This window comes from Mytilus galloprovincialis, chromosome 7 (assembly GCF_965363235.1).
Source record: "Mytilus galloprovincialis chromosome 7, xbMytGall1.hap1.1, whole genome shotgun sequence".
Lineage (NCBI taxonomy): Eukaryota > Metazoa > Mollusca > Bivalvia > Mytilida > Mytilidae > Mytilus > Mytilus galloprovincialis.
This window is the reverse complement of record NC_134844.1, coordinates 60,643,861-60,671,703: the sequence shown is the minus strand read 5'-3', so window position 1 is coordinate 60,671,703 and position 27,843 is coordinate 60,643,861. Positions and strand designations below refer to the sequence as shown.

General features: G+C 31.4%; 1 protein-coding gene across 2 annotated transcripts in view; it reads left to right on the top strand.

The window, feature by feature from the left end:
- The window catches only part of LOC143083408 (histone-lysine N-methyltransferase SETDB1-like), a 62,725-nt gene that overhangs the window by 16,113 nt on the left and 18,769 nt on the right, over positions 1 to 27,843 (top strand). For both annotated transcript variants that reach the window (XM_076259661.1, XM_076259660.1), the window contains exons 4-22: positions 2,402 to 2,495; positions 3,371 to 3,574; positions 4,662 to 4,878; positions 5,760 to 5,845; positions 6,703 to 6,805; positions 9,341 to 9,452; positions 10,387 to 10,468; positions 14,292 to 14,365; positions 15,251 to 15,324; positions 16,813 to 16,871; positions 17,267 to 17,387; positions 18,108 to 18,234; positions 19,268 to 19,546; positions 19,859 to 19,960; positions 21,754 to 21,825; positions 23,175 to 23,280; positions 24,021 to 24,204; positions 25,470 to 25,655; positions 27,511 to 27,632. In XM_076259661.1, coding sequence (XP_076115776.1) covers positions 2,402 to 2,495; positions 3,371 to 3,574; positions 4,662 to 4,878; positions 5,760 to 5,845; positions 6,703 to 6,805; positions 9,341 to 9,452; positions 10,387 to 10,468; positions 14,292 to 14,365; positions 15,251 to 15,324; positions 16,813 to 16,871; positions 17,267 to 17,387; positions 18,108 to 18,234; positions 19,268 to 19,546; positions 19,859 to 19,960; positions 21,754 to 21,825; positions 23,175 to 23,280; positions 24,021 to 24,204; positions 25,470 to 25,655; positions 27,511 to 27,632 — 2,404 coding nt within the window. The remainder of the gene's footprint in view (positions 1 to 2,401; positions 2,496 to 3,370; positions 3,575 to 4,661; positions 4,879 to 5,759; positions 5,846 to 6,702; positions 6,806 to 9,340; positions 9,453 to 10,386; positions 10,469 to 14,291; positions 14,366 to 15,250; positions 15,325 to 16,812; positions 16,872 to 17,266; positions 17,388 to 18,107; positions 18,235 to 19,267; positions 19,547 to 19,858; positions 19,961 to 21,753; positions 21,826 to 23,174; positions 23,281 to 24,020; positions 24,205 to 25,469; positions 25,656 to 27,510; positions 27,633 to 27,843) is intronic.

Sequence of the window (27,843 nt, the reverse complement as noted above, 5' to 3'; positions counted from 1 at the left end):
TCAACTCAGCTTAAAACAGTCGAATGTAAGTATATAAAGTATCAACAGATGTTAAATAACTTCTCAACTCAGCTTAAAACAGTCGAATGTAAGTAGTATCAACAGACATTAAATAACTTCTCAACTCAGCTTAAAACAGTCGAATGTAAGTATATAAAGTATCAACAGACATTAAATAACTTCTCAACTCAGCTTAAAACAGTCGAATGTAAGTAGTATCAACAGACGTTAAATAACTTCTCAACTCAGCTTAAAACAGTCGAATGTAAGTATATAAAGTATCAACAGACATTAAATAACTTCTCAACTCAGCTTAAAACAGTCGAATGTAAGTATATAAAGTATCAACAGACATTAAATGACTTCTCAACTCAGCTTAAAACAGTCGAATGTAAGTATATAAAATATCAACAGACATTAAATAACATCTCAACTCAGCTTAAAACAGTCGAATGTAAGTATATAAAATATCAACAGACATTAAATAACTTCTCAACTCAGCTTAAAACAGTCGAATGTAAGTATATAAAGTATCAACAGACATTAAATAACTTCTCAACTCAGCTTAAAACAGTCGAATGTAAGTATATAAAATATCAACAGACGTTAAATAACTTCTCAACTCAGCTTAAAACAGTCGAATGTAAGTATATAAAATATCAACAGACATTAAATAACTTCTCAACTCAGCTTAAAACAGTCGAATGTAAGTATTTTGTTTTTCAGTGTAAGAACTATTATGTTTAACCTTTCTAATTATGTAACCCCTCTCTTAATATAATGTAAATTCAGAATTTTATGCATGCATTTATTATTTGAATTAGTGACTATTGGTAAAAAAAGCTAGATCTTATTAATGTTAATACGAATACAAATACTATTATTGTAATTTTATATTGTATTATGGAGAAGACTTCATTAGTATGATTTACTTGTATTTAATCCATCTTGCTTTAATTCAGCAAATAAAATATGTTTAAACTAATACAAATGCAAAAATTTGGGAAGAAAAATCACAACTGAAATTATTAATGGAAGTTTTTATCATTGAGAACCTGATACTATTGCATTTTCAAATAACTAAAAACATCACAGTAATTTCTGAATTAACAGTTACCTTTCATGTATGTTATTATCTTAAGCTTTAAATACTTTTGACTTTGATTGCTATATATCAAAGTTACAGAAATAAATTTAAATGCAGTAAAATTATAATCAGTTAGGCCAAAATTAAAAATATGTGTGTTTCCCCTCCCCCCCCCCCCCCCCACCCGGGTCAAAAATAAGCCCCCGGGTCAAAAAATTATTTTCCACAAAAAAATCGAAAATATTTTTTTCCTGAAAATAATTTGTTTCCATTTTTGGAAAGTGCTTGAAAGCAGAAGGATTGATAATCTAAATAAATACATTCAAATTGAGCACAAATAACTGATAAGTGGCCTGGACTGGACAAGTCAAACCATTCATGTGACCATGCTATGACAATCACATCCAGTTAAAAAAAAAAAAAAAAAAAGAACCTGCCTTCCTGGTCTGTTTACAAAGGGTAGACCCGGGGGAGGGGAAACAGACATTCTTTTAAATGTGGCCTTAATGATTTTATGGTTTAAATCTGTTCACATTTTGTCATGTTATGGCCTTTGATAGCTTTCTATGAGGTGCATGTTCTGCTCTTTGTTGAAGGCTATGTTGTAATCTTTATAGTTGGTCTCATCTTAATGTGGTCCTTGGTGGAGAGGTGTCTTATGATTATTGGCAATCATGTCCATTTCTTTTTTTTTGTCTGGCCGTGACATAAGCAAAAAGTGAGACATTCTGTGGATTTATTTATTTTTCGTGAGTATCAAATTTCGTGGATTGAGGAAAACTTACATTTTCGTGGAAACTTGATTTCGTGGTTTGCCAACCTCTGAAAACAAAAACTATTATAAATTTGTAATTGGTTGAACATTTAAATTCCTGGTTCACATGTACCCACGAAACCCACTAAAATTGGTATTCAACAAATAATAATGAATCCACAGTGGTTACATATATGCTGTATTACATGAGAAAGTATTGCTATTTAATTTCAACACTTGCATTTATTCTACTATCTAAAATGTTCTCTCTTTGTTACATCTCTCTCTGTCATCAGTTTATTTATATGATTCACATTAATTCATCATATTTGATCATTGTCCTTCTAGTTGATTGTTAGTGACTGAGGGTATAAGCTTGCAGGAGTTACTGCTTTGACACTAGCCATTTGAAATTTTATTATAAAACATCATTTTTGAAAAGTTTTCAATATTTTGGTGTCAGAGATGACTTTATTCTTTATTAAGTTCTCTAAGCTTTATGGCAGTCGAAATTCAAAACCTACAGACACAAAATTATCATATTTTTATTTTTATTTTAGCCAAACAAAAGCAAGTGACCAAAATTTTAGATGAATGTGATGAAAAGATTCAACAATATAGAGAAGAATTGGAAGATCTTGATAAAGAAGAAGAGTAAGTCTATGTGCCTCCAACCTTTTACCGTGGGGAGGCTTGGTGACCCTGGAGGGGTCAGTTCTAAAAGAGTGAAAAGTAAACTGTTGAAAATCTAAACAAAAACAATATTAAATGTATTGAACTCAGTACAATAAAATTTTGAATGGAAATTGGGAATGTGGGAACCATAGAACAAACAACAGCAGAAGGTCACCAACAGGTCTTCAATGCAGCGAGAAATTCCCACACCCGAAGGCGTCTATCAGCTGGCCCCCAAACAAATATATATACTAGTTCAGGGATAATGAAGGCCATACTAAACTCCAAATTGTACACAAGAAACTAAAATTAAAAATACTACAAGACTTACAAAGGCCAGAGGATATTCAGACAGGCGCAAAAATGCAGTGGGTTAAACATGTTTAAATGCATATTTTCAATATGGTTGGATAAAAAATATGGTAATGGTCTAATTTCTTTAGAATTTCTAAAAATCCTCTCCAGCACTGAGGCTTCCTCAACCAGTAAAATCTGACAGTTACCATGGTTACATTATAACCATTAATGTCCAAAGTGACCTTAAACAGCAGCAATTAATCAATCCAATACCATGAAAATAAAAATAATGAAATAGTATTTGGTAAAAAATTGTGTTTTTAGTCATGAAAACATATTTTATTAAAGAAATCATTATATATATAGCTATAAGGGTAAAGACATAAATATGAAATATACAAAATTTTCAATAATTGGGATAAGAAAACAAGAGCAGTGCTCTTATATAAATCCGTCTCCCTAAATTAGAGAATAAAATTACAAGCTATGAATACATGCTGAATAGCAAAGTTACTTATCTAATCAATCTAATTTTGTATATATATTATTTTTTATAGACAGAAAGAAGCTGCTGCAGAATTGGCTGCCAAAGATGCTGCTGAGGCCAACCTCAAGAATGAGGAAACTGACAGTGACGACGATGTGCAGTTTGTATCACAAAGTTTTGATCCAGATGTTGCAGCTAAGAATAAAACAATCGTAGAACAAAGTACAAACTTGATCCAGACACTGAATAACACATCACCTAGTAAAGGGCCTAGGTATGAGTTTATAGCGTGATGATGGTATAAAATTAAAATAACATGTATGATTGGCAATTATGAGACAAATATCCATTGAAAAAGACCAAAACAGGATGTACATTGTATGCTGATCTGAATAGATTCGCTGAATATGTGGTAAAGGTTTTGCTTATTGTTGATGATCGTTAAACGACCTTATTAATTTCTGTGTCATTTGGTTTCTTGAGGAGAGTTGTCTGATTTGCAATCATACCATATCTTCTTATTATGCCCCACCTACGATAGTAGAGGGGCATTATGTTTTCTGGTCTGTGCGTCCGTTCGTTCGTTCGTCCGTCTGTCCCGCTTCAGGTTAAAGTTTTTGGTCAAGGTAGTTTTCGATGAAGTTGAAGTCCAATCGACTTCAAAATTAGTACACATGTTCCCTATGATATGATCTTTTTTAATGCCAAATTAGAGGGTTTTCCCCAATTTAACGGTCCACTGAACATAGAAAATGATAGTGGGAGTGGGGCATTCGTGTACTGGGGACACATTCTTGTTTTTATATTGTTATATTGCTTATACTTAAAGAATTCTGTTATAGAGTTGCAGTTTAACTGAAAAAGATTTACTTGGTATAAGTTTAAGAAATATCCTGTCAATTAAATTAAGGAGTGTCCATAAAGTAGCAGCTGATCAACAATTCTTTTACCTGAATTAACAAGTTTTTAAAATTGTTTAACACAACTTTTGTTGAATTATCTTCTGCTATTACCTTAAAATGGCTCAAACTTTTAAATAATATATGTAATTTCTTATAAATTATTACATTTTTTGCATGGTTTTGAACAAAATTACCTGAATATTCTTATCTGATCTGCCGATACATTCTTATATCAACTATTCAATAACACGATAAAATGAACACTATTAATATACGGGAGGGTTTGGTGTTTTGAAATAATATTACAATAGACGATAAATTTGTTTAGACAATATCCAATAAGGTGGAGTGTACTGTATTTCAAATTCACCATACACACAGAAAACAAAGATGAGTTAACACACTTAAATGGTTTGTGCTGTAACAGTTCTATTTCTATGTACTTTTTTTATATAACAGAACCATTATCCTCAAAGTACCAGCAAGTCAAGCAAGTGCTTTCAGTGCAAATGCAAGTCCCGAAGCAGGAAAATCTAAACTAGAAAATCTACGGGCAGCTTTAGCAGCTACCATCAACAAACAAGTACACCAAGTTTTAACTCCAATAACAAGCACGGCTTTACCGCAACAACCAGTGCAGATGGCACCACCAGGGGCCACTGTACAAATAATTAAGGTAACTTTGCTATAACGCATTCAGTCACTCAGTAGAAAATACTTGAAAACGATAATAGAAATAAAAAAAAAAAAAAATTGGACAGTATTACAGAGTACATTTTTTGCTTACAGCCGATTTCATTGAGTGTGTAGCTAAAGGTAATATCTTTCGTTAGCTTGCTTGCTAGCTAAACCATGAAGTCATTATTAGGTTAGGTAAACTACCCTCCTTCAATAATAGACTAGTCTAACTGATAACCAATCTATCTGTCTGTAGGACTAGGCTTCTTTGAAAGGAGGGTAGTATACCTTACCTAATAATGACTTCACGCTAGCAAGCAAGCTAACCAAAGATTTTATCTTTAGCTACACGCTCAATGAAATTGGCTGTAACAACTTTCTAAGAAATACATGTACATGAACCAGCAAAAACAACAAACAACTAGAACAGTACCGTGGATTTATTTATTTTAGTGGTTAACAATTTTCTTGAATTGAGGAATGAATGTATTTTCATGGATTTTTGATATTTTGGCCAAGCCATGCTTTCAAGCCTGTAGAAAATTTACACATGTCTAATCTGAACTATATTTCTGTCCAAAAGTAATCTTTTGGAGGCAGGTTTCACTATATAGTTGCATGTATATACTGTGAATTCATCAATTTTCGTGGTTACCAATTTTCCTGGTTTGAGGAAAACTTACATATTCATGGATATTTAATTTCGTGGTTTTGGCAAAGTCTACACTCATTTCTTTAGAAAATTTGTATTTCTTTGAATATTTGAATTCCTGGTTCTCCTGTACCCACTATGGCACTAAATCCATGAAAATTGGTATCCAATGAATATTAATGAATCCACAGTATAGCATTATTTGATTAATTTTGTTTTCCTCACAGGGTCCTGAGATGGCCAATGGCAGACAAGTTATTTACGGAAGTCTTACACTAACACAGACAGCATCAGCTTATTTTCCTGCAGTAGAGTAAGTTTAAATTTGTATATCATCATACTGTTAATTAAGTAATTATTGCAATGTTTTTATGCCCCACCTACGATAGTAGAGGGGCATTATGTTTTCTGGTCTGTGCGTCCGTTCGTCCGTCCGTTCGTTCGTCCGTTCGTCCGTCTGTCCCGCTTCAGGTTAAAGTTTTTGGTCAAGGTAGTTTTTGATGAAGTTGAAGTCCAATCGACTTCAAACTTAGTACACATGTTCCCTATGATATGATCTTTCTAATTTTAATGCCAAATTAGAGTTTTTACCCCAATTTCACGGTCCACTGAACATGGAAAATGATAGTGCGAGTGGGGCATTCGTGTACTGAGGACACATTCTTGTTTATTATTGCTAAAAATGTGACAGGGTTATAATCGCAATAATTTAAACTCTTGTTTTGAAATATTTTATATGAACTAGACAGGATTTTCTCAAAATCATTAAATTAAAATCATATTTAAGTCTAAAATGAAAATTAGCAAAATTGCAAAAAAAAATGCATGCAATAAATTTTATTATTGCAAAAAAATGCGATATAGAGTTATAGTCGCAATAATTTAAACTCCCATTTTGAAATAATTTATTTGAATTAAACAGGATTTTTCTCAAAATTGTAAAAAATTAAAATCATAATCTAAAATGACAATCGTGTTTAAAAAATAATTGCACACAATTAATTCTGAATTTACAGTAACATCGCATCCTGTAAAACAACTTTCTTTCATGGTAAGCTCTTTCTATTTTTATTTAAAAAAAAAATTTTAAATTTAATTGTCGTTCAAGTAAATATTGTAACACACTTGATTCAATCTATATAACTATGATTAAAAAAAATTCTGTTCCAGAGCTTTAGCACGAGATTCAAAGGTGTATGGTAAAAAAATAAATGAAGTATGGTATCGTGGATCAATTGAAAATATTCAGAATAGTCAGCTTCCTGTCAATGAGGTAAGTCACAATGGCAGATCCAGCCATTTTAAAAAGGGGGGTTCCAACTATATATCCCCGTTCAAATGCATTGAACATCCAAAAAAAAAAACCTCAGAACCCTCCCCTTGGATCCCCCACTGAGTCAATATTTGAAAACATGCAGATATCTACCCTGATTTTAATGAGAATTGCTGATCATGTAAAATATACTGTAAATTCAGAAATTAATGCGAAAATTGCGCCAGGGCTATAATCGCAATAATTTAACCTCGCATTTTGAAATTTTTTATATGAATTCAACAGGATTTGTCTCAATATTGCAAAAATCGAAATTGTATTTAGGTCTAAAATGAGTCGCAATAATAAATGGACACAATAATTTCTGAATTTACAGTAAACAAAAATATGAATTGACAGATATTCTTAACATCCTGTGGCAAATTACAGGCATTATTAGGACACTTTAACAAATACAGGCATTATTAGGAAACTTTAACAATTACATGTAAGTGGGACATGTATATACAGATATGCTGTTTTATTAACAGCTGACATACTGGTTCATTTCATTGAGTTTTGTATCTTACAAGATTTTTTAATTTGGAAGACAGCACTGCATACTGACATGATATTTGAACTTTTCTTCCACTTCTAAATAATACTTAGTGCTTAGTAAATTATATCAGTATAGCTATTACCGATTTGAAGACTTTTAAAATAATATATGTTGAATAAAATTCCGCGAGGTGAACCAACGCCTGTGAAATCGTTTTGGTAGAGTCCCTGAAGTGGATACCTTGGTATGCCGGGTTGTCAAATCATGCAAATGAATGCAATCCTTAAATAATAATTAAAATTGACAACAACACTTCAAAAGATCTGCAATTTTATTATCTATGTCTACATGTTTCGCCTGCAGGGCAGGCTTCATCAGGACAATTTTTATACAGAAATTGAGCCCCTGAAGTACTCAAAGTGGTGCATTGAATTTGACGTCGTCATGGTGAGAGAAACAATGAAAAGTGAAAGTAGCAATACAGAGTTATAAATAGATAAGATAAATATAGAAAATTAAAGTTTGTATACAATGTAACTTGAGTTCGTTTTACTATTATATGATACATGAAATTGTTCTAAAGGCTTGGCATCTAATAGGACGAACTTCCCATGGTTCCTACCACTTCGCAAGGCTTCTCTTCCAACCTGGCCATAGTTGGAGGTTACTGCTTCCCGGCGCGTCGGCAACAATAGGAAGATTATGATCGCCGCTGTGGATAATAAAATTGTCAAAAACAGTTTTGACAATTTTATTATCCACAGCGGCGATCATAATCTTCCTATTGTTGCCGACGCGCCGGGAAGCAGTAACCTCCAACTATGGCCAGGTTGGAAGAGAAGCCTTGCGAAGTGGTAGGAACCATGGGAAGTTCGTCCTATTAGATGCCAAGCCTTTAGAACAATTTCATGTATCATATAATAGTAAAACGAACTCAAGTTACATTGTATACAAACTTTAATTTTCTATATTTATCTTATCTATTTATAACTCTGTATTGCTACTTTCACTTTTCATTGTTTCTCTCACCATGACGACGTCAAATTCAATGCACCACTTTGAGTACTTCAGGGGCTCAATTTCTGTATAAAAATTGTCCTGATGAAGCCTGCCCTGCAGGCGAAACATGTAGACATAGATAATAAAATTGCAGATCTTTTGAAGTGTTGTTGTCAATTTTAATTATTATATGTTGAATAAAAGTTTCAATTAGAAAAAAAATTTTGGCCCCGCAATGAAGTTGTCGGTGCCATATAGTTTTACCCTTGTCCGTCATTCTGCAACAAACCATTATACAGAGTTTTTTTTGTAAACACCTTCAGATATTGGGCAGATTTTTGGTATGTGAGTTAACCATGATGAGTTACAGATCAAGTTCAAGTTTCATACTGCTTCACTAATTTTTGCCGAAATTACAGGCTTTGGACTTTGAGAAATTGCTGAAAATCACAATTATACGTACTTTTTTTCGAAACGCCTTCAGATATTGGGCTGATTTTTGGTATGTGAGTTAACCATGATGAGTTACAGATCAAGTTTAAGTGTCGTTCCTCTGCATAAAATTACGGGCTTTGGACTTTGAGAAATTGTTTCCGCTTCACTAATTTTTGCCGAAATAACGGGCTTTGGACTTTGATGAATTATTGAAAATCACTGTTATACAGATTTTTTTTCTATACACCTCCAGATTTTGAGCTGATTTTTAATATGTGAGACTACCATCATGTTTGTGTCCACATGTGCTTACATTGAAATTGCAGATTTTTCAACTTTTTTGGACGGGGCCATTTGTGTCGCTTTGACATATCTAGTTTTTTTTAGTAATACTTTATGCATTATTCAAGTTTAAAGCCAGTCGATGAAAACAATATAATGGATCTTTTATACATGTGGAGTACGTTGTTTAACTGTTTTTATGTTTTTACTGATGTTTTAGTCAAATTTAATGTTTTTATTGATGTTTTAGTCAAATTTAATTATTATTCTGTTATTTTCAGAGAAAATATATGATCAAGTTTGATGGGAAAGGAAGAAGGCCACTGTCTGCCAGGGAAATAGCTTTCAGAGATCATATTAACATAACTGTAGCTGTGGGTACCAGAATAGTTGGTAAGACAGGGTATCAGTAAAGAGAAGTAACTAACTTCTCCAAGTTTTCAACTTAGAGCTTTCAAACCTTCTAATTTGTTGATTATACATCGAAATTGTACATGCCACTTTGTAATCTCATTGGGAGAAGTTTTGAAAATCTTTAGCAAAAAGATAAGTTGAGTCAAGTTTCCCCCACTTGTGGGCAGAATGTATTTTGGTGTATGTGTCTGTTTGTTCATTCATTTGTTCATCTGTCCCACTTCAAGTTTAAGTTTTTAGTCAAGGCAGTTTTTGATGCAAGTTTAAGTCCAGTATACTTGAAACCTAATGCACATGTTCCCTATGATATGATCTTTCTAATTTTAATACTCAGTTAGAGATTTGACCCCAATTTCATGGTCAACCGAACATAGAAAATGATAGTGCCTGTGGGGCATCTATGTACTATGGACACATTTTTGGTTTCAAGATGTCTGTTATAGCTTATACTACTTTGAGACTGTAGTAACATATAGGCTTTCTATTTTATGGAAATTAATTAATATCTGTTTTCAAAACTAGCATTCAAAATGATGTCTCTAATAAAATTCTAGTGACCACTTAAACTTAGTTTACTTACAATAAGACAAATGCATGTCTGAAGAAGACTAATTTGACAACTTTCCCTGGGGTATCAATCAAAAGAAATTAATTCAGTTCCACAAACGCTGATTTTTATAAGGAAATTAACTTTCAATGGTATTTTCAAATGTTCTGTATTTACAGGTTATGAATAGCTAGCTTCGATTCTTCATTAATGAGATTTGTTTTCACTAAACCTAAATACTGTATTTAGATACTATGTATAAACTTTCTGTAGAAAAAAAGCTATTTTTTTCCCTTGAAATGCACTATTATAATTTACTGATTTACATGAAGAACAAAATGATCGATAGTTTTAAAAAAATTTCAGCTTTGTATAGAGACGAAGAGTCAACTGCATCCTTCTATGCAGGGATCATTGCTGAGACACCAAATGGCAGGAACCAGTTCAGGTATTTTATTATGTCAAGTCGTCTCATACAAGTGAGAGGTTTAGCTAGCCTTAAATAGTTTAATCCACCATTTTCTACATAAGAAAATTCCTGTATCAAGTCAGGAATAGGACACTTGATATCCATTTGTTGAATGTGTTCGAGCTTTTGATTTTGCCATTTGATTACAAACTTTCTGTTTTCAATTTTCCTCATAGTTTGGTATTTTTGTTACTTTACTTCTTTCTAACATGTAATCAGAAAAATTTGGGGAGATGATATCACCATGACCAAAAGAAAAAAAAGATATTTCCCAAAATTTACAAAGAAAACAAGATAGAGTAAAATCAAACATGCTTAAAAACTTAACAGTACAGTGAAACCTGACTAAACCGAACCTCTTCGGGACTTATGATTTTGTTCGGTTTTGGCCGAGGCTGGTTTTATCAGGTTCACAACGCACATAATTTGATATGACGGTGCTTACGAACATGTTTGGTTTAGACATGTTTTCGGTTTATCCAGGATTCCGTTTAGACAGGTTTCACTGTAATCCAATAAAAAAATATGCAAGTTTCAGGAATTATTTGAAAAATCTATATTGAGTACAAGCATCACTCAAAATTTGTTTTTGCTTGTAAATAAATAAGGACAAAAAAAACTCTGGGTATAAAATTATTTTCGGCAACGGTTGTTCTTATGTAATTTTATGCATGTCAAATGATCATTTATGATGTAAAATGAGGAAGTCCATTTAAATTTGGATGAATCCAGATTTACTTTCAATTGGAACATCTTACTTAAAATGGTATGTCCCAAATAATCTAGTCCATAAAAAAATATTGTATGCACAAATATACATGTAGTTGAGAGCTTCAAGGCTGCTCTCCAACACTGCCAATAGGTGTCTCTCTCCCATTGAGTAAAAGCCAGAATTGGTATCTTCAACATACCCATACAAAGACAGATAGGTACATCTTACTTAAAATGGTATGTTCCAAAATATACCAGTCCATTTAAAGATTTAGGGATATTATACCTAAAATGGTATGTTCCAAAATATACCAGTCCATTTAAAGATCTAGGGACATTTTACTTAAAATGGTATGTTCCAAAATATACCAGTCCATTTAAAGATCTAGGGACATTTTACTTAAATGGTATTTTCCAAAAAATGGTATTTTCCAAAATATACCAGTCCATTTAAAGATCTAGGGACATTTTACTTTAAATGGTATGTTCCAAAATATACCAGTCCATTTAAAGATCTAGGGACATTTTACTTAAAATGGTACATTCCAAAATAATCCAGTCCATTTAAATATTTAGGGATATTATACTTAAAATGGTATGTTCCAAAATATACCAGTCCATTTAAAGATTTAGGGATATTATACTTAAAATGGTATGTTCCAAAATATACCAGTCCATTTAAAGATCTAGGGATATTATACTTAAAATGGTATGTTCCAAAATATACCAGTCCATTTAAAGATCTAGGGACATTTTACCTAAAATAGTATGTCCCAAAATAATCCAGTCCATTTTACAATAGGGATGTCTTACTTTAAAAACAGTTCAATCCATTTTCATTTTGTAAGTGATTACTTTTCTTTTGATCAGTCTATCAGCCAGTGATTAGTAAACAAAAAACAAGTTAGTAAGAGTGTGTTCACTATTTAGTTTGTATTGAACAATGTTCCTATATATTACAGATTTTTTTTAAATTGTAGACTTGTGTTCACTTTTAAATTGTGTATTTTTTCCTGAGATCTGTTGAACTATCACATCTAAAGTGAATTAATATCAATGATCTATGCTGAACAGTTTTAAAATGCACAAATTATTTTATTAATAAAACAAATGTGCAGATTTGTTTTAGATATTAAAGCTTCTCAATTTTAGTACACATGGCATTAGTGCAATTTGAAAAAAGGTACATTGTTTTGCTTTATTTGGTCTAATTATTGAATTTGAAAAATAATGATACTATCAACTATCCCATTTTGTGTATGTTTTGACTGTGACCTCAGAAATTTTTGAATGAGAATAAAAAATTATTCCTGAAATTTGCATATATCTTATCAAAACCTAAATGTTATCATTAAAACAATTTGGGTTTTATATAATATATGCAAATTTTAGGAATAATTTTGCTACGTCATAGAGTACATGCACCACCCAAAAATCATGTTTTGCTGGTGAATATGTAAAAAAATACTTTCTAGGTAAATATTGTTTTGGGCAACAGTTGTTTACTTTATTATTTCTTCTCGTTTCTCATATAATGGGGAAGTCCATATTAAATTGGGTTAATCCATAAATATTTTTGAACAGGGACATCTTACTTAAAATGGAATGTTCCAAATAATTCATAAATAAAATTGAGATAATTCAGTCCATTTAAAAATCTAGAAACATTATACTTGAAATGGTATGTCCCAAAATAATTCATGCATCGATCAGTCTATTTAAACATCTAGGGACATCTTACTTAAATTGGTATATCCCAAAATAACAAGTCCATTTTCCAATAGGGATGTCTTACTAGAGAAAAAGGTTCATTCCATTTTTTAATTTTGTAATTTAATACTTTTGTTTTATAGTAATCCTTATATAAGCCAGTGATTAAGAAATAAAAAGCACTATAAAGTGTTTGATTACTATTTAGTTTATATTGAACGATTTTCCTTGATAAAACAGATTTGTGTTTTGACACTTTTAAATACTTAATAGTTTTTTTTCTTTCTGAGATCCATTAAAAAAATTGAAAACAGCACGTTTAATAGTTTCTTGCGTCCGAAGTGCTTTTCTGGATTTACCTTCATCAGGAACGTTCAAAGCCAAACATTTGAAATCCCAAGATAGATAAGTACCGAAAATCGTTGAAGAGCTATATGTCAAAAATACCTAGAATAAATAGCCAAATTCATCTTAAGCCAACTTTGTCTGAGGTAGTCGAAAGCTTAGTTTCATAATAAGTTAAAAATTTATTAACGGACAATTTTAGTAAAGTTTGTTAAAACATGTCAGTACGGAATCACTGACTACTGAGCTGCTGATACGCTCGGGGTCTGATAGTCCACCAGCAGAGGTATCGACCCAGGGATGTAAAAAATTGAAAACAACACGTTTAATCATTTCTTGCGTCCGAAGCCTTTTTCTGGATTTTCCTTCATCAGGAACGCTCAAAGCCAAATCCCAAGATAGATAAGTACCGAAAATCATTGAAGAGCTATATGTAAAAAATACCTAAAATAAATAGCCAAATTCATCTAAAGCCAACTTTGCATTTATACAAATTTTATATCATTGATTTATACATCTCTGCTGAAAAAGTTTTCAATTGAAGATATTATTTTACAAGTGCATGTACCAAAAAATGTGTTATGTATTTTGATATTAATTTTTCTCTGACAATTTAAGTACAAGAACTACACATGACACCCATGGGGCGGGCACTTTGAAAATAGATTTTCTACTTGTGTCAGAAATTTTATTATTTATTAAAAATTAAAATATCTGAAGTATACATTATTACTCTCAAGATAATATCAGTGTAATCTTTGGATATGATACATCTGAAATTATCTTTTGAAGACCAGTCTCAAAAATGTTTATTTAAAAACCCTTCTTTTTTTTATTTTTAAAGATCAAATAAACATAAGGATAATGATTTAACAGTATAAATTTTTAAAGTACATATTGTTTATAAGCTGGTATGGAGACTTGGCAATCCACAAAATCATATATTTCATCAAAATATGTATTTTTCTCAAATTCACAAAATAAATAAATCTATAGTTATGGTTTATGTTGTAACAGTTTATTTTTTTTCTTTCAGATACTTGATATTCTTCGATGATGGATATGCTCAATATTCTTCTAAAGAAGAAATTCACAAAGTTGTTGATCAAAGTATGTATATAAAATATTTTTGAGTGTTGGAATCAGAAGGTTTTGACCACAATAATTTTGCAAAGGTCCGACACAATTTTGGTATTATGCAATAGAAATAATAGTGAGAACCATTCTCTTCAAGAACCATCATGGAAAATATTTGTGAAACTCTGTGGAATAAGGTGTTTTACTCATTTATGTAGATATAAACTACTGACTTTCAAAAACAGTCATGTGTTATTTTAATATGTTGTTACTGATGACAAAATGGAAGTCAAGTTCCTTCCGTGAATTCTGAATCAAAACAAAACGTCGAGTATTAGCTCGTACTGTCAATAAACGTCATATTATATTAAAAACGATCGCAATTTAAACCGATAAATGTGTACGGAAAGGAGTCATGATCACTGACCCAAAGGAAATTAAATATTTAAAGAGTTAGAATTAACGTAGAAAATAGGTGATAAGATACGGAACTTGTGAAATACTTTCTCTCACTCTGAGTCTCAGTGACTGCTGTGGAAAGTAAACTTGAATTGATAGTACAAAAATAAAACACAATAGGCCTAATTACATTGTTCATACACTTTTATCTGGGGTTGGCTATTTTGTAACTATTTTACATGTGCAGTTGAATTAGTTTTGAAAATAATATTATCCAGCTAAATGTATACATGTGTCAATGAAACAACGGCAATCGTATCCCTCAGAGCAATCTGCTCTTTGATTTTAAAGAGTTATGCCCTTGGAAATATTATAGTAGTGCAACGCAGAGCACATTGGAACTTTTTCTATTATTAATTTCCTATAAGAATGTGTAACTAAATGTGTTTATGAAGGACAATAGAAAGAATAAACTTTGAGATAAAATAAATTGTAGATGGAATTTTTTTTGTATTTTAGGTATTAATGTATGGGAAGATGTGCATCAAGATTCTCAAGAATTTATCAAAGAATATCTCAAGCAGTATCCTGAGGTATGAGACTTTTTAAGGATAATGATCATAAAAATGATAACTTTTTTAAGTTGTTTGAAAAAAATATACAAATGCTTTAAATGTAAAAACAAAAATTTCGATTGAGAGACTCCATGTACAGCAGCAATAAGAATCACAAATTTTTTAATCAAGTCAATTATGATTTACATGTGCTCATTTCTGTGTGTGTTACATTTTAATGTTGTGTTTCTGTTGTGTCGTAGTTCTCCTCTTATATTTGATGTGTTTCCCTCAGTTTTAGTTTGTAACCTGGATTTGGGTTTTTTTCACAATCGATTAATGAATTTTGAACAGCAGTATACTACTGTTGCCTTTATTTATTACTTTGTGATCTGCTCAATTATGACACAATAAACCATTAGACAGAATAAAGATGCTACAATATGTTTTTGGCACAAAATTAGCCTATCTTTTAAAAAAAGAAGCAGCTGAGCTTTTCCATGGTAACATGTAAGTTTTAAAGAGAAGGTTCTTTTTGTTGAAGGCTGTATTGTGACCCATATTTGTTTCATTTGCCACTATAGGTAGTCAGTCTTTTTGATAGCACATTCTCTGGTTACGATAAACAGATAAGTAGATGCGGTTATTGCAGTATGAATTAATACCAATGTGACAACAACCCATCAAAGTTAAAATGAAAAGGATGTACGAATCGAAAAGCCATATTGGATGAATAACAAAATTCGTTTTGCTCTTTGTGCATGATTGTATTAGATTCTAAATATTTTGTGTTTTTTATCTCCCATTTTATTGTGTGGGCACTATATTTGGTGAAATATGGTTTATACCTTTTTCATGAAAAAAAAAGAAGAAAAATAATGTTAATCTTTGACACAGCAACCCAACATCGAACACATGCAGATATTACAAGATATTTAAGGTGGTACCAAACATCTTGACAAAGATTAATTTGGCTCGTTTAATTTTCATAAAATTTTCATAAAGATTAATTTGGCTCGTTTAATTTTCTTAAAATTTTGATAAAGATTAATTTGGCTCGTTTAATTTTCTTAAAATTTTGATAAAGATTAATTTGGCTCGTTTAATTTTCATAAAATTTTGACAAAATAATCACTTTGATGCTTTGACAAAAATATAAAATTTCAAAACAATTGAACCAAACACTATCTCAGAAAATTTTCATTGCATACATAGCTGTTTGAATAACCCTAAATTTGATTATTGAGAAGCTTAAAATTTTATTAACATTACAACGTGATAAAAACGTTTAGCTGATTTTACAGAGTTACCTCCCCATAGTGTTAGGTACCACCTTAAGCACTTCATCACTTTAACTTTTACATTAGTTCAGTTTGAAATATTAACTTGTTTTATTTGAATATCTACTAATCAGTGATCAAGGTTTATAACAATATATGACCATGATGACTACAATCAGATTTTTTTTATCAAAGGAAAGTGTAAGTTACAGGATGTTTATTCAAAAATTATTTTGTAAAATTTCAGCGACCCATGGTTAGACTGCACAAAGGACAACAAGTTAAAACAGAGTGGAATGGGAAATGGTATGTCATTAGGTCAAAGTTCAGGTTACAGACGTACTGTTGATTCATTAGTATGCGTATGATACTAATTTTCTTGATTTCATGGGGATAAGTTGAACCAAGAATTACGGGGAGATAACTCTGTAAAATCACCTAAACGTTTTTATTTTCAATAGGATTGTTACTACACATGTACACTTTGACAAAATAATATTTTTCCTCATTCCACAATTATTAATAACCATAAAAATTAATAAGTTTGCAGTATCAGAACATAATCTAGACCTAGAAACATGTAAAAATAAATATTGCATAAGCTATTTGCTTTGTATTTTCATCTGAGATTTTTTAACAGATAAATTGTACGATAAGCTATGAATTGTAACCAATATTTTCACAATTTAATGTGTTTCTAGGTGGACAGCAAAAGTTGTTGAAGTAGATGCCAGTCTGGTTAAAATGTTTTTCCTTGCTGACAAAAGAGAAGAACTTATTTACAGAGGATCAACCCGATTGGAACCTCTATATTCAGCACTTGTAAGTTTGAAGTATATTTCTTAGATGAGTCACATATCTTCATTTATCAAAGTACAAAGAAAAATCCTGGAATAAATACCATGAAAACTAGAAAAACCCTGGAAATTTGATTCATTGGTTCAACTTCTAAAAATGAAAAAACTTGTCGAGTGCCTGGAAAACCCCTCAAATTTCCTACCTGTGAAATTAAATTCATTTTATTTGACAGGCAAATTGGTAAATCATTGCAACCAATGTAATACATAAGCTGTGTCTGATAGTAATCGAAATCAACCTTATCTAAATAAATATTAATAATTCTGTTAATATAAAAAAGAAAATGTGGTATGATTGCCATTAAGACAACTTTTCCCAACAGACCAAATGACACAAAAAGTAACAATTGTAGGTCAATGTATGGCCTTCAACAATGAGCAAAGCCCATACCACATAGTCAGCTATAAAACACCCTGAAATGGCAATTACAAAACAATCAAAACGAGAAAACTAAGGGCCACATTTATGTACAAACAAATGAATGATAAACAGAAATGCAACACAGCAACGAAAGACAACCACTGAATTACAGGCTCCTGACTTTGGACAGGCACATACATAAAGAATGTATTTTGGGTTGAACTTGTTTGTTCAAGTCTTATACATGTAAATGCCTACATGCACTTGCATGCTGTCTTAACTTTTCGATGCAGCTCAAATATTTGCAAATTTGTATCTTCACAGGCTAATCAGGAACAAACTAAAATGACCGGGAAAGTAAAGAGACATAACTTAGATAGTTCTAAACAGAAAGCAGTGGTGGAGTACACCAGAGGGCAGTCTAGTGATAATACTAATGAGGAAGGTTCAGGTATATTCTTGAGTTAATTTCTGTTTCAAATTATGATTTTAAAATCAAAATATAATTAACTATCGACGTGTGTACTAAGAACATAAAAATTCTTGAAGAATGGACAAAAATAGGAGAGTAGCTATTGCAAGTTCTGTAAATGCTGCATATGAATACTGTGGATTCATTTATTTTCGTGGGTACCAGTTTTCGTGGATAAAGGAAAACTTATATGTTTGTGGATATTTAATTTTGTGGTTTTGCCAAGGTCTGCATACAAGACTTTAGAAAATTTGTCATTTGTTGAACAATTTATTTCTTGATTACCTAGGCCTGTACCCACGAAATCCAGGAAAATTGGTATCCAAGGAATAATAATGAATCCACAGTAATGCTCTCAAAATTTGTAAATGTGAGGTTATATTTCAGATAGCTTTTCTGTGAAAATGTTTGCTGTTGAAAATTTTGAATTTACAGTTATACCCCTTTGGGAGATATGAAAGATATTAAAAGCATGTTGGTCTTATTATTATTTAAGTTGAATTTACAGTTATACCCCTTTGGGAAGAGACTTGATATGAAAGATATTAAAAGCATGTTGGTTTTATCATTATTTAAGGAATAAAATAAACATTATCATGGATGAAGGTGAACCATGATTTTAAATGTTCAACTGAGTACAAATTTTCTATAGGCTTTAGCAAAACAATAAAATATGATAAAGGAAAGAGGGGGATAGGACCTTTATCGGGACTCCGGGATCGGTATTTTAAGCTCGGGATTTCGGGATCCGGGAATTCTTTTTTTCAAATTTTGGGATCCGGGATTTACCTTTATTTAAATTCGGGACCTCGGGATTTCGTGTTTTTAAGCCCGGGATTTCGGGATCAGGACCCCCTTCTACCCCCCCCCCCCCTCAGGAAAGGAACGAAATAATTTGATTCCCATGAAACTAAATAAGTTCATACACACAATGGACTGCCACTTAAAATGATAAAGGTTTTCTTGAGATGACAGATGTAAGTAGGTTACAAAATGCCTTTTTGTTTTTTAGCTCCTATAAAAATTGAAAGATCACCAAGTCAAGAAGGTACAAAGAAAAGAGCTGTTGCTCGAAAAAGTACTTCAGGTGGATCTAGGACAATGTCCTCATCAGAAGATAGTTCAGGGCCCTGGCAGGCACCTTGGCTGAAAAAGGAACTGCCACAGCAACAGCCTCATCAACAGCCTCATCAACAATCTCTTCAACAGCCGCTGCCACAGAAAAAGAAACCAGAAATTACCCAAATAAAACAAGAAAATAGCTCTGCGGCTAATTTACAGAAATCTACAGGTAAAAAAATGTATGAGTGGAAAAAATGATAGATCTTGTTTTCTTACTTTCAAAAAATTGTTGTCTTGTCTTACGTTTTACCTGTTCACCATTATCTCGAGACATTCTCCTATTAACAGGCTCATCTGGATCTGTATCAGTGATAGAATCCACTACAAAGACCAATGGTTTAGTAAAAATAAAAATACTTTATGGAAACTAAGCACTCTGATAAAGTGCAACCTTGCCAGTACAAAAAAATAGAAAAAGTGTGAGTTGGCCAATTCAGAATTTGAAAGGAACAGAGTTTTAAATAATTTGTGAATTTTGCAGACTTTATAGCCAGTAGTATAAGCAGTAACAAAGCTGGGAAGGATATGGCCAGTCTATTACAAGAAAGATTGTCCAAAACGGCAGACCCATCTGATGATATTGGTAAGGAACTTATTATAGTAAATATTCCTCATAGTTATGGGAAGTATTGGATTGAAAAATTAATGACAAAAGCTAAAAAAAGAATTGGATACTTATTTTGGAAAAATTGAACTTAGGAAAATCTATTTTGAACATATGTGTGTTCACTGCCAACATATTTCCGATCCTAGCATCCAAAAAATCAGAAAAAAAGGACAATAAAAGGCTAATGTAATTAATAAGATCCTGTCACTCAAGAGACACATTTTTCAGGATTTAAATTTTACAACTGTCACCCTGTAAACCTTACAGGTTATGATTTTTACTTATTTGATATATAACAAATTCAACTGTATGGATATTGGGTATCATTGGAAGTGTTCTTTTTAAAAAACTTTCCCCCTTATTTTTTTTTTTTTAAAGCAAATTTAACTCTAAATGATTTTTGTCTTAAAAGCATTACTAAAAAGTAAGTCTAAGAAAAAAAAATAGTGTTATCAGTTCTATTTATGTAGACATTTGACCATAACAAAAACATCCTTTAATTTTTAGATACAATTGCATTTGAGAAATATCAATTCTCCACTACAATAACAAGCAATTATCCTTATATGTTTCATACAAATATACTGATCTTTTATTTTATTTCATTTCAACAAGAAAGCTTGCGTTTTTGTCGAGCCTGCAACTTTTGTTGCAGAAAGCTCGACACATGTGTATTGACCCGGAGGCAGCGGCGGCGGTGTTAGCTAACTTCTTAAAAGCTTTATATTTTAGAAGGTGGAAGACCTGGATGCTTCATACTTTGTATATAGATACCTCATGTTACAAAGTTTCCGTCAGTCACATTTCCAATGTCCTTGACCTCATTTGCATGGTTCAGTGACCACTTGAAAAAAAAGTTTAGATTTCTTGTAATGTTGAATTCTCTCTTATTATAAGTAATAGGATAACTATATTTGATATGTGTGTACCTTGCAAGGTCCTCATGTCTGTCAGACAGTTTTCACTTGACCTCGAGCTCATTTCATGGATCAGTGAACAAGGCTAAGTTTTGGTGGTCAAGTCCATATCTCAGATACTATAAGCAATATGGCTAGTATATTCGGTGTATGTAAGGACTGTAAGGTGTACATATCCAACTGGAAGGTGTCATCTGACCTTGACCTCATTTTTATGGTTCAGTGGTTATAGTTAAATTTTTGTGTTTTGGTCTGTTTTTCTCATACTATATGCAATAGGTCTACTATATTTGTTGTATGGAATGATTGTAAGGTGTACATGTCTAGCGGGCAGATGTCATGTGACCTTAACCTCATTTTCATGGTTCAGTGGTCAAAGTAAAGTTTTTGAGTTTTGGTCTTTTTATCTAATACTATATGCCATAGGTCAACTATATTTGGTGTATGGAAATATTTTATGATCTTTATGTCAGTCCCTCAGGTTTTATATGACCGTGACCTCATTTTCACGGTTCATTGCACAGTGTTAAGTTTTTGTGTTTTGGTCTATTTTTCTTAAACTATAAGTAATAGGTCAACTATATATATATGTTGTATAGAAGCATTGTTAGCTGTACATGTCTGCCTGGCATGGTTCATCTGACCTTGACCTCATTTTCAAGCTTCATTGGTCTTTGTTTTATTATCTTGGTTAATGTTAAGTTTATGTGACAGTTGTAATAAAGCTTAGCTTTATACTTAGGACTATCAACATAATATCAATTATTAGTATAGAAGGCGAGACATTCCAGCTTGTGCACTCTTGTTTATATTTAATAAAAGGTTATATATTTACTTAATTTATTATTGTAGAAGAATGTATGGGGGAGAGAGTTGAATCCAAAGTAAATGTTCCCATCCAGAACAGACAGACACAACAAATGGGTAAGTCCTGTATGTTGCACAGAAAGATATTTTTTATAAAAATAAAGGACATGCAATTGGAAATTATATTGCTCTTAGTGAGAAAGGTTTTTAGTGACGATGAAGTTTAAGTGATTAAAACAAATTGAAAAAAAATAAACGATTATTTGACATTTGTATATTTTCTTTGTGACCAAGACTTTGACTTGCTGTCTATTTTGAAAAAAGTTATTGGATTTAATTAAAACTGATAATTTCTGTAAATAATTTGCAAAGCACCCCTTGAGAGCTGCGAGGGTACAGTGGAATCCATCGTTAAATTTTGGTGCATAATTTTATTAGCAGAAGAAAACATTGAAATTGTGAAAATTACAAGGAAAAATATGTTCCTCTGCATAAAACCTAAAAAAATTGTTATGGGAGATAACCCCTTTTTACCAGAAAGCAGTAATGGTGACAACTGCATGTCTAACAAAAATAGGGCATAAAGATCAAAGTTTACTAGAAATGGCGATACGATTGGGCAAGTGTTGAAACAAAGATTCTTTTAAATCTTGATGGCAGTACGTTATCTGGGCATGTGCAAAAGTAGATAAGACACTTATTGACAATGGTCTATTAGAATTTGAATATTTTTTTGAAAAATTTGTATTTTCTGTGGAAAAAAGATTCTTTCAAAAACAAATTAAGGAAGTACAAAACACTACATTTATACATTATATTACAATATTTCAAACTTTGTATGGTTTCAGAGGAGTTAAGGCTTAATGAAGTCAATCTCTTCCTTTAGTAGTATTTTTATCCCCCACCTACGGTAGTAGAGGGGCATTATGTTTTCTGGTTGGTGCGTTCGTCCGTCTGTTCGTCCGTCTGTCCCGCTTCAGGTTAAAGTTTTTGGTCAAGGTAGTTTTTGATGAAGTTGAAGTTCAATGAACTTGAAACTTAGTACACATGTTCCTTATGAAATGATCTTTCTAATTTTATAGCCAAATTACACTTTAGACCCCAATTTCATGGTCCACTGAACATGGAAAATGAAAGTGCGAGTTTCAAGTTAAAGTTTTTGGTCAAGGTAGTTTTTGATGAAGATGAAGTCCAATCAACTTGAAACTTAGTACACATGTTCCCTATGGTATGATCTTTCTAATTTTAATGCCAAATTAGATTTTTTACCCAATTTCACGGTCCATTGAACATGGAAAATGATAGTGCGAGTGGGGCATCCGTGTACTTTGGACACATTCTTGTTAATATAAATGTAAGTAAGTTTTATGTTTTCCTTCATATATTAATTCATTGTTTGTTTCATTGAGAAAGAGTATATTAATTTTGAAATGTTGTTTATTTTATTTGTCTTTTAATTTTTACAGATCCCCACAGCTGCTGTCATAAGTGTTTGAAAGGTTTAGAAGATGATCCGGTGAAATTCAGGGGAACTAACCCATTACTCATACCACTCTTGTGTGGCTGGGAAAGGTACACTTTTATATTTAATGTTGTGGAAGTGTACAATAGACTGGCTTTGAAAGACTTGCAATACAGTACTGCTTGTATTTCTTCTTCAGTTCTTACTCATAACAAATGACCATTTCAGAAATAGTGTTGCATTATGGGAAATTCACAATTTCTGAAATTCTGATTGGTGCAGACATCATTTACAAGGATTCTGGAACTGTACAAAATAATTTTCAAATAAGATGTTGAATTTGTTCTAGTATAATTTCAAATTCAAGGCTTCATAAATTGTTACAATTAGAGGCATTTAGAATACAACTGAAGCTCTTTTTTAAACATCTACCATAGATTTCATCATTTTGCTAAAGTTTGCATACATTCCTATAGAAAATTGGTAACTCGTTTCAAATTGTAAATTATTGGTTCCTCTATATGTACCCAAGAAATCCACAAAAGTAGGTATCGAACGAAAAATAATGAATCCACATAAAACACAGTATTTAGAATGGGAGATAATAAAATAAAGAGGGATTTATAGTTAGAGATGTTCAAAGCTTACGTTCAGGAAAAAAGAAGCAGATGTTCAAAGCTTGTGTTCATGGAAAAAGAAGCAGATGTTCAAAGCTTGTATTCATGAAAAAAGAAGCAGATGTTCAAAGCTTGTGTTCATGAAAAAAGAAGCAGATGTTCAAAACTTGTGTTCATGAAAAAAGAAACAATCATGCATAACATCTCATATCTCTGTTTTTATTTATTTGTAGACATGTATGTAAAGTAAAGCCCGGTGGAAGACGCATGGTTGCCTATAGAGCACCCTGTGGCAGACGGCTACGTAACATGCAGGAGTTAGATAAATATCTGGGGTTGACATCCTCTCAGATGACAATTGATCTCTTTTGTTATGATCCTGTATTACATGTTCACACAGAATTTGTTCCTGTAAAGGTATGGGCATATGTTACTAATTGAGGAATTTTGACATTTGAAAATAGAAATAGTTTGAACATTTTTATTACTGTAATTTAATTATTTTCATGGGTACCAATTTTATTGGATTGAGGAAAACCTGTATATTTGGTTTCTTGATTTTTACAAAAGTTTGCATATAATCATACAACAAATTTGTAATTCGTTGAACATTTTAATGGATGGTCTCCCTTTACCCAGGAAATCCATGAAATTTGGTATCTTACGAAAAAAAATGAATCCAAAGTCCTCTCCTCATTAACAAATTGTTGGTAAAAAAAAAAAAAAAAAAAAAAAAAATATTTTATTTATTAACAAATTGTTGGTATTTAATAGGATAGAAATATCTCTTGAAGATATGCATGAAAAAAATGATTACAATTTCCAATGGATTTTTTTAACTTCAATGATAAAAGATGACAGTGGTTTTCCTTTGGCATTGGTTTACAAAAGAATGCACTAAAAAGAAGAAAAAAATATTAGCTATGATCCATTGGTCATTATAAATGGGAGATAACTGCATAGTTTGTAATAATTTATTTGATTTTTGTGGGATTTTAGTATTATACATGTATAATAGTAAAAGAAGGAAATGGGGTTTCCATCCATGACACAAAATCAATACATTCACAGCTAAAAAAAAACACATAAAAAGCAAAGGAACATATTGGATGATTATCTAATGATTGGTGTCTTCAAATAAAAGATTTTGCATGATGTGTTTTATTAGCTCACCTGGCCCGAACAAATCAGACAACCCCTTGTTGGGTTTCTGCCCCAAAAATAGTAATTTTAAATAAAGTTTTGCAGTTTTTGGTTATTATCTTGAATATTATTATAGATAGAGATGAACTGTAAACAGCAATAATGTCCAGCAAAGAAAGGTCTACAATTAAGACAACATAACCAAAATTTTCAAATGACCCTTTAAGGAGTTATCACCCTTTATAGTCAATTTTTTTAAAACAATTTTCATAAATTTTTAGAAAATATTTTCCACTGTAATTACTGGGCAAAGTTCATTATAGATATAGATAATTGTAGCAACAAGAATGTTCAGTAAAGTAAGATCTACAAACACATCACCATCACCAAAACATAATTTGTCGAATTTATCTGTGTCCATTATTTAATTTGCACATAGACCAAGGTGAGCGACACAGGCACTTAAGAGCCTCTAGTTTAATTTGGCTTAATTTAAACTTGATTTTATCTCATAATCTCTCATTCTTCTATTTTCGTAGACATTCTGTGACATCAAAGATCTGTCATATGGGAAGGAAAGTGTTCCTATCCAGTGTGTCAACGGTATAGATAGACAGTATCCCGACTATGTAGAATACTCAAATGTCCGTATCCCAGCTAAGGGAGTTAATCTAAATCTAAATCCAGAATTCATGGCATGCTGTGATTGTACAGACAATTGTAGAGTGAGTAAAATAGTAGAGTATAAGTAGACATTTATTAGTAGAGAATAAATAGATATGTATTAGTAGAGTATAAATAGAGGTTTATTAGTAGAGTATAAATAGATATGTATTAGTAGAGTATAAATAGACATTTATTAGTAGAGTATACATAGACATTTATTAGTAGAGTATAAATAGACATTTATTAGTAGAGAATAAATAGACATTTATTAGTGGAGTATGAATAGACATTTATTAGTAGAGTATGAATAGACATTTATTAGTAGAGAATAAATAGACATTTATTAGTAGAGTATAAATAGACATTTATGAGTAGAGTATAAATAGATATGTATTAGTAGAGTATAAATAGAGGTTTATTAGTAGAGTATAAATAGACATTTATTAGTAGAGTATAAATAGACATTTATTAGTAGAGTATAAATAGACATTTATTAGTAGAGAATAAATAGACATTTATTAGTCAAGTATAAATAGACATTTATTAATAGAGTATAAATAGGTATTTATTAGTAGAGTATAAATAGACATTTATTAATAGAGTATAAATAGATATTTATTAGTAAAGTATAAATAGATATTTATAAGTTGAGTATAAATAGGTATTTATTAGTAGAGTATAAATAGAGGTTTATTAGTAGAGTATAAATAGATATTTATTAGTAGAGTATAAATAGACATTGATTAGTAGAGTATAAATAGACATTTATTAGTAGAGTATAAATAGATATTTAAGTGCAAGTCTGCCTAAGAATCAGGCAGTGGTGAAATCATGACAAATGAAACCCTGCTCATTATTTTACAATTAAGTTCAGAATGTATGATAGTGCACATTAATTTCCTTGTCCTATTCTGGAATGGTTAGATATAATTTGGTTTACAGGAATTTTCCAACTCTCATATTTGGGTCTGAATTTTGGCCCCTGTCCCAAAGAGAAATAGCCTCTTTTTTCCCAACATTCAGCTGAAAAATTCCCAATTGTATATAGACATGGTTTCGAGATTTTGTTAGTATCGTAATGTGGTATTTTGTTTACAAATATATTGAATCTTGTTCACAATTCATGCAATTATAACTTATTCCTTTTAGAATGCAGGTTATTGCACCTAATTTTTCAAAATTTTCTAGGGGACATGCAATTCCAAGTTGTATATGGCTGATGCTGTGTGCCATCAATATAAATGAACTAAAATATTTTCCCCAAAACCAACATTTCAACATTTCACAAAATTGTATTTCCAATTGCATGGGCCCTGGGCCACTTCCCCTAAACACTAAGAAAATCACTGGTTTAATTTCACTAGTAATTAATAATTATAGGGAACAAATCTGTAATTTGCTGTCATTCTTACCAAAAGTTATCTAAATATTCCTAAATATACACGCAGAAACAAAAGACCTACTATTTCTTACTCAGGATAAGGACAACTTCAAAATATAATGGTTTGGGATGCATTTTTGTTTGGCTAATGTTTTGAAATTCTGCTAAAATGCCTGACTCTTTATATACATAGACTAATATTTAACAGTTTTTTCTATTTATGTCCACCATGTTCAAAGTTGAAAATATGGATATATGTTTTATGTATATATATTTTATAAATAATAAATTTTTGCTTTTTCGATGAAGTTAATGGCAGTATCTTATTTTCAATATCATAGATTTTTTTGACATACACAAGACCACTGAGGCGAGTTTGTGCCGTTTAAATAATTATACACAATAATCAATAAAATGAGGTATCTTTGTAGGATAAATCTAAATGTGCCTGTCTGAGTCAATAAAATTATTTTTCTTTGTAGGATAAATCTAAATGTGCCTGCCTGAGTCAATAAAATAATGTTTCTTTGTAGGATAAATCTAAATGTGCCTGTCAGCAACTAACTGTAGATGCCACAGCAGTCAGTTCATCTGGGAAACCTAATCCTAATGCTGGTATGGAACACAGACGTCTTAAAGAACCTCTAATAACTGGGTAAGGTTTTATAACTTGTTTACATATTCAAGTACTGGTTTTTGGCTAATTTCAAATACCGCAAATGTAAAAAACATAAGTAACCTTTAAAAGTAAATTGATTAAGAATTACATTTTGTAATTAGAAAAGAATTAAAAATAAACACCCATGAACATGCAGTAGCTTACTAAAAGGATTTTTTTATTATTTTAATGAAGAATACTTGTGGAA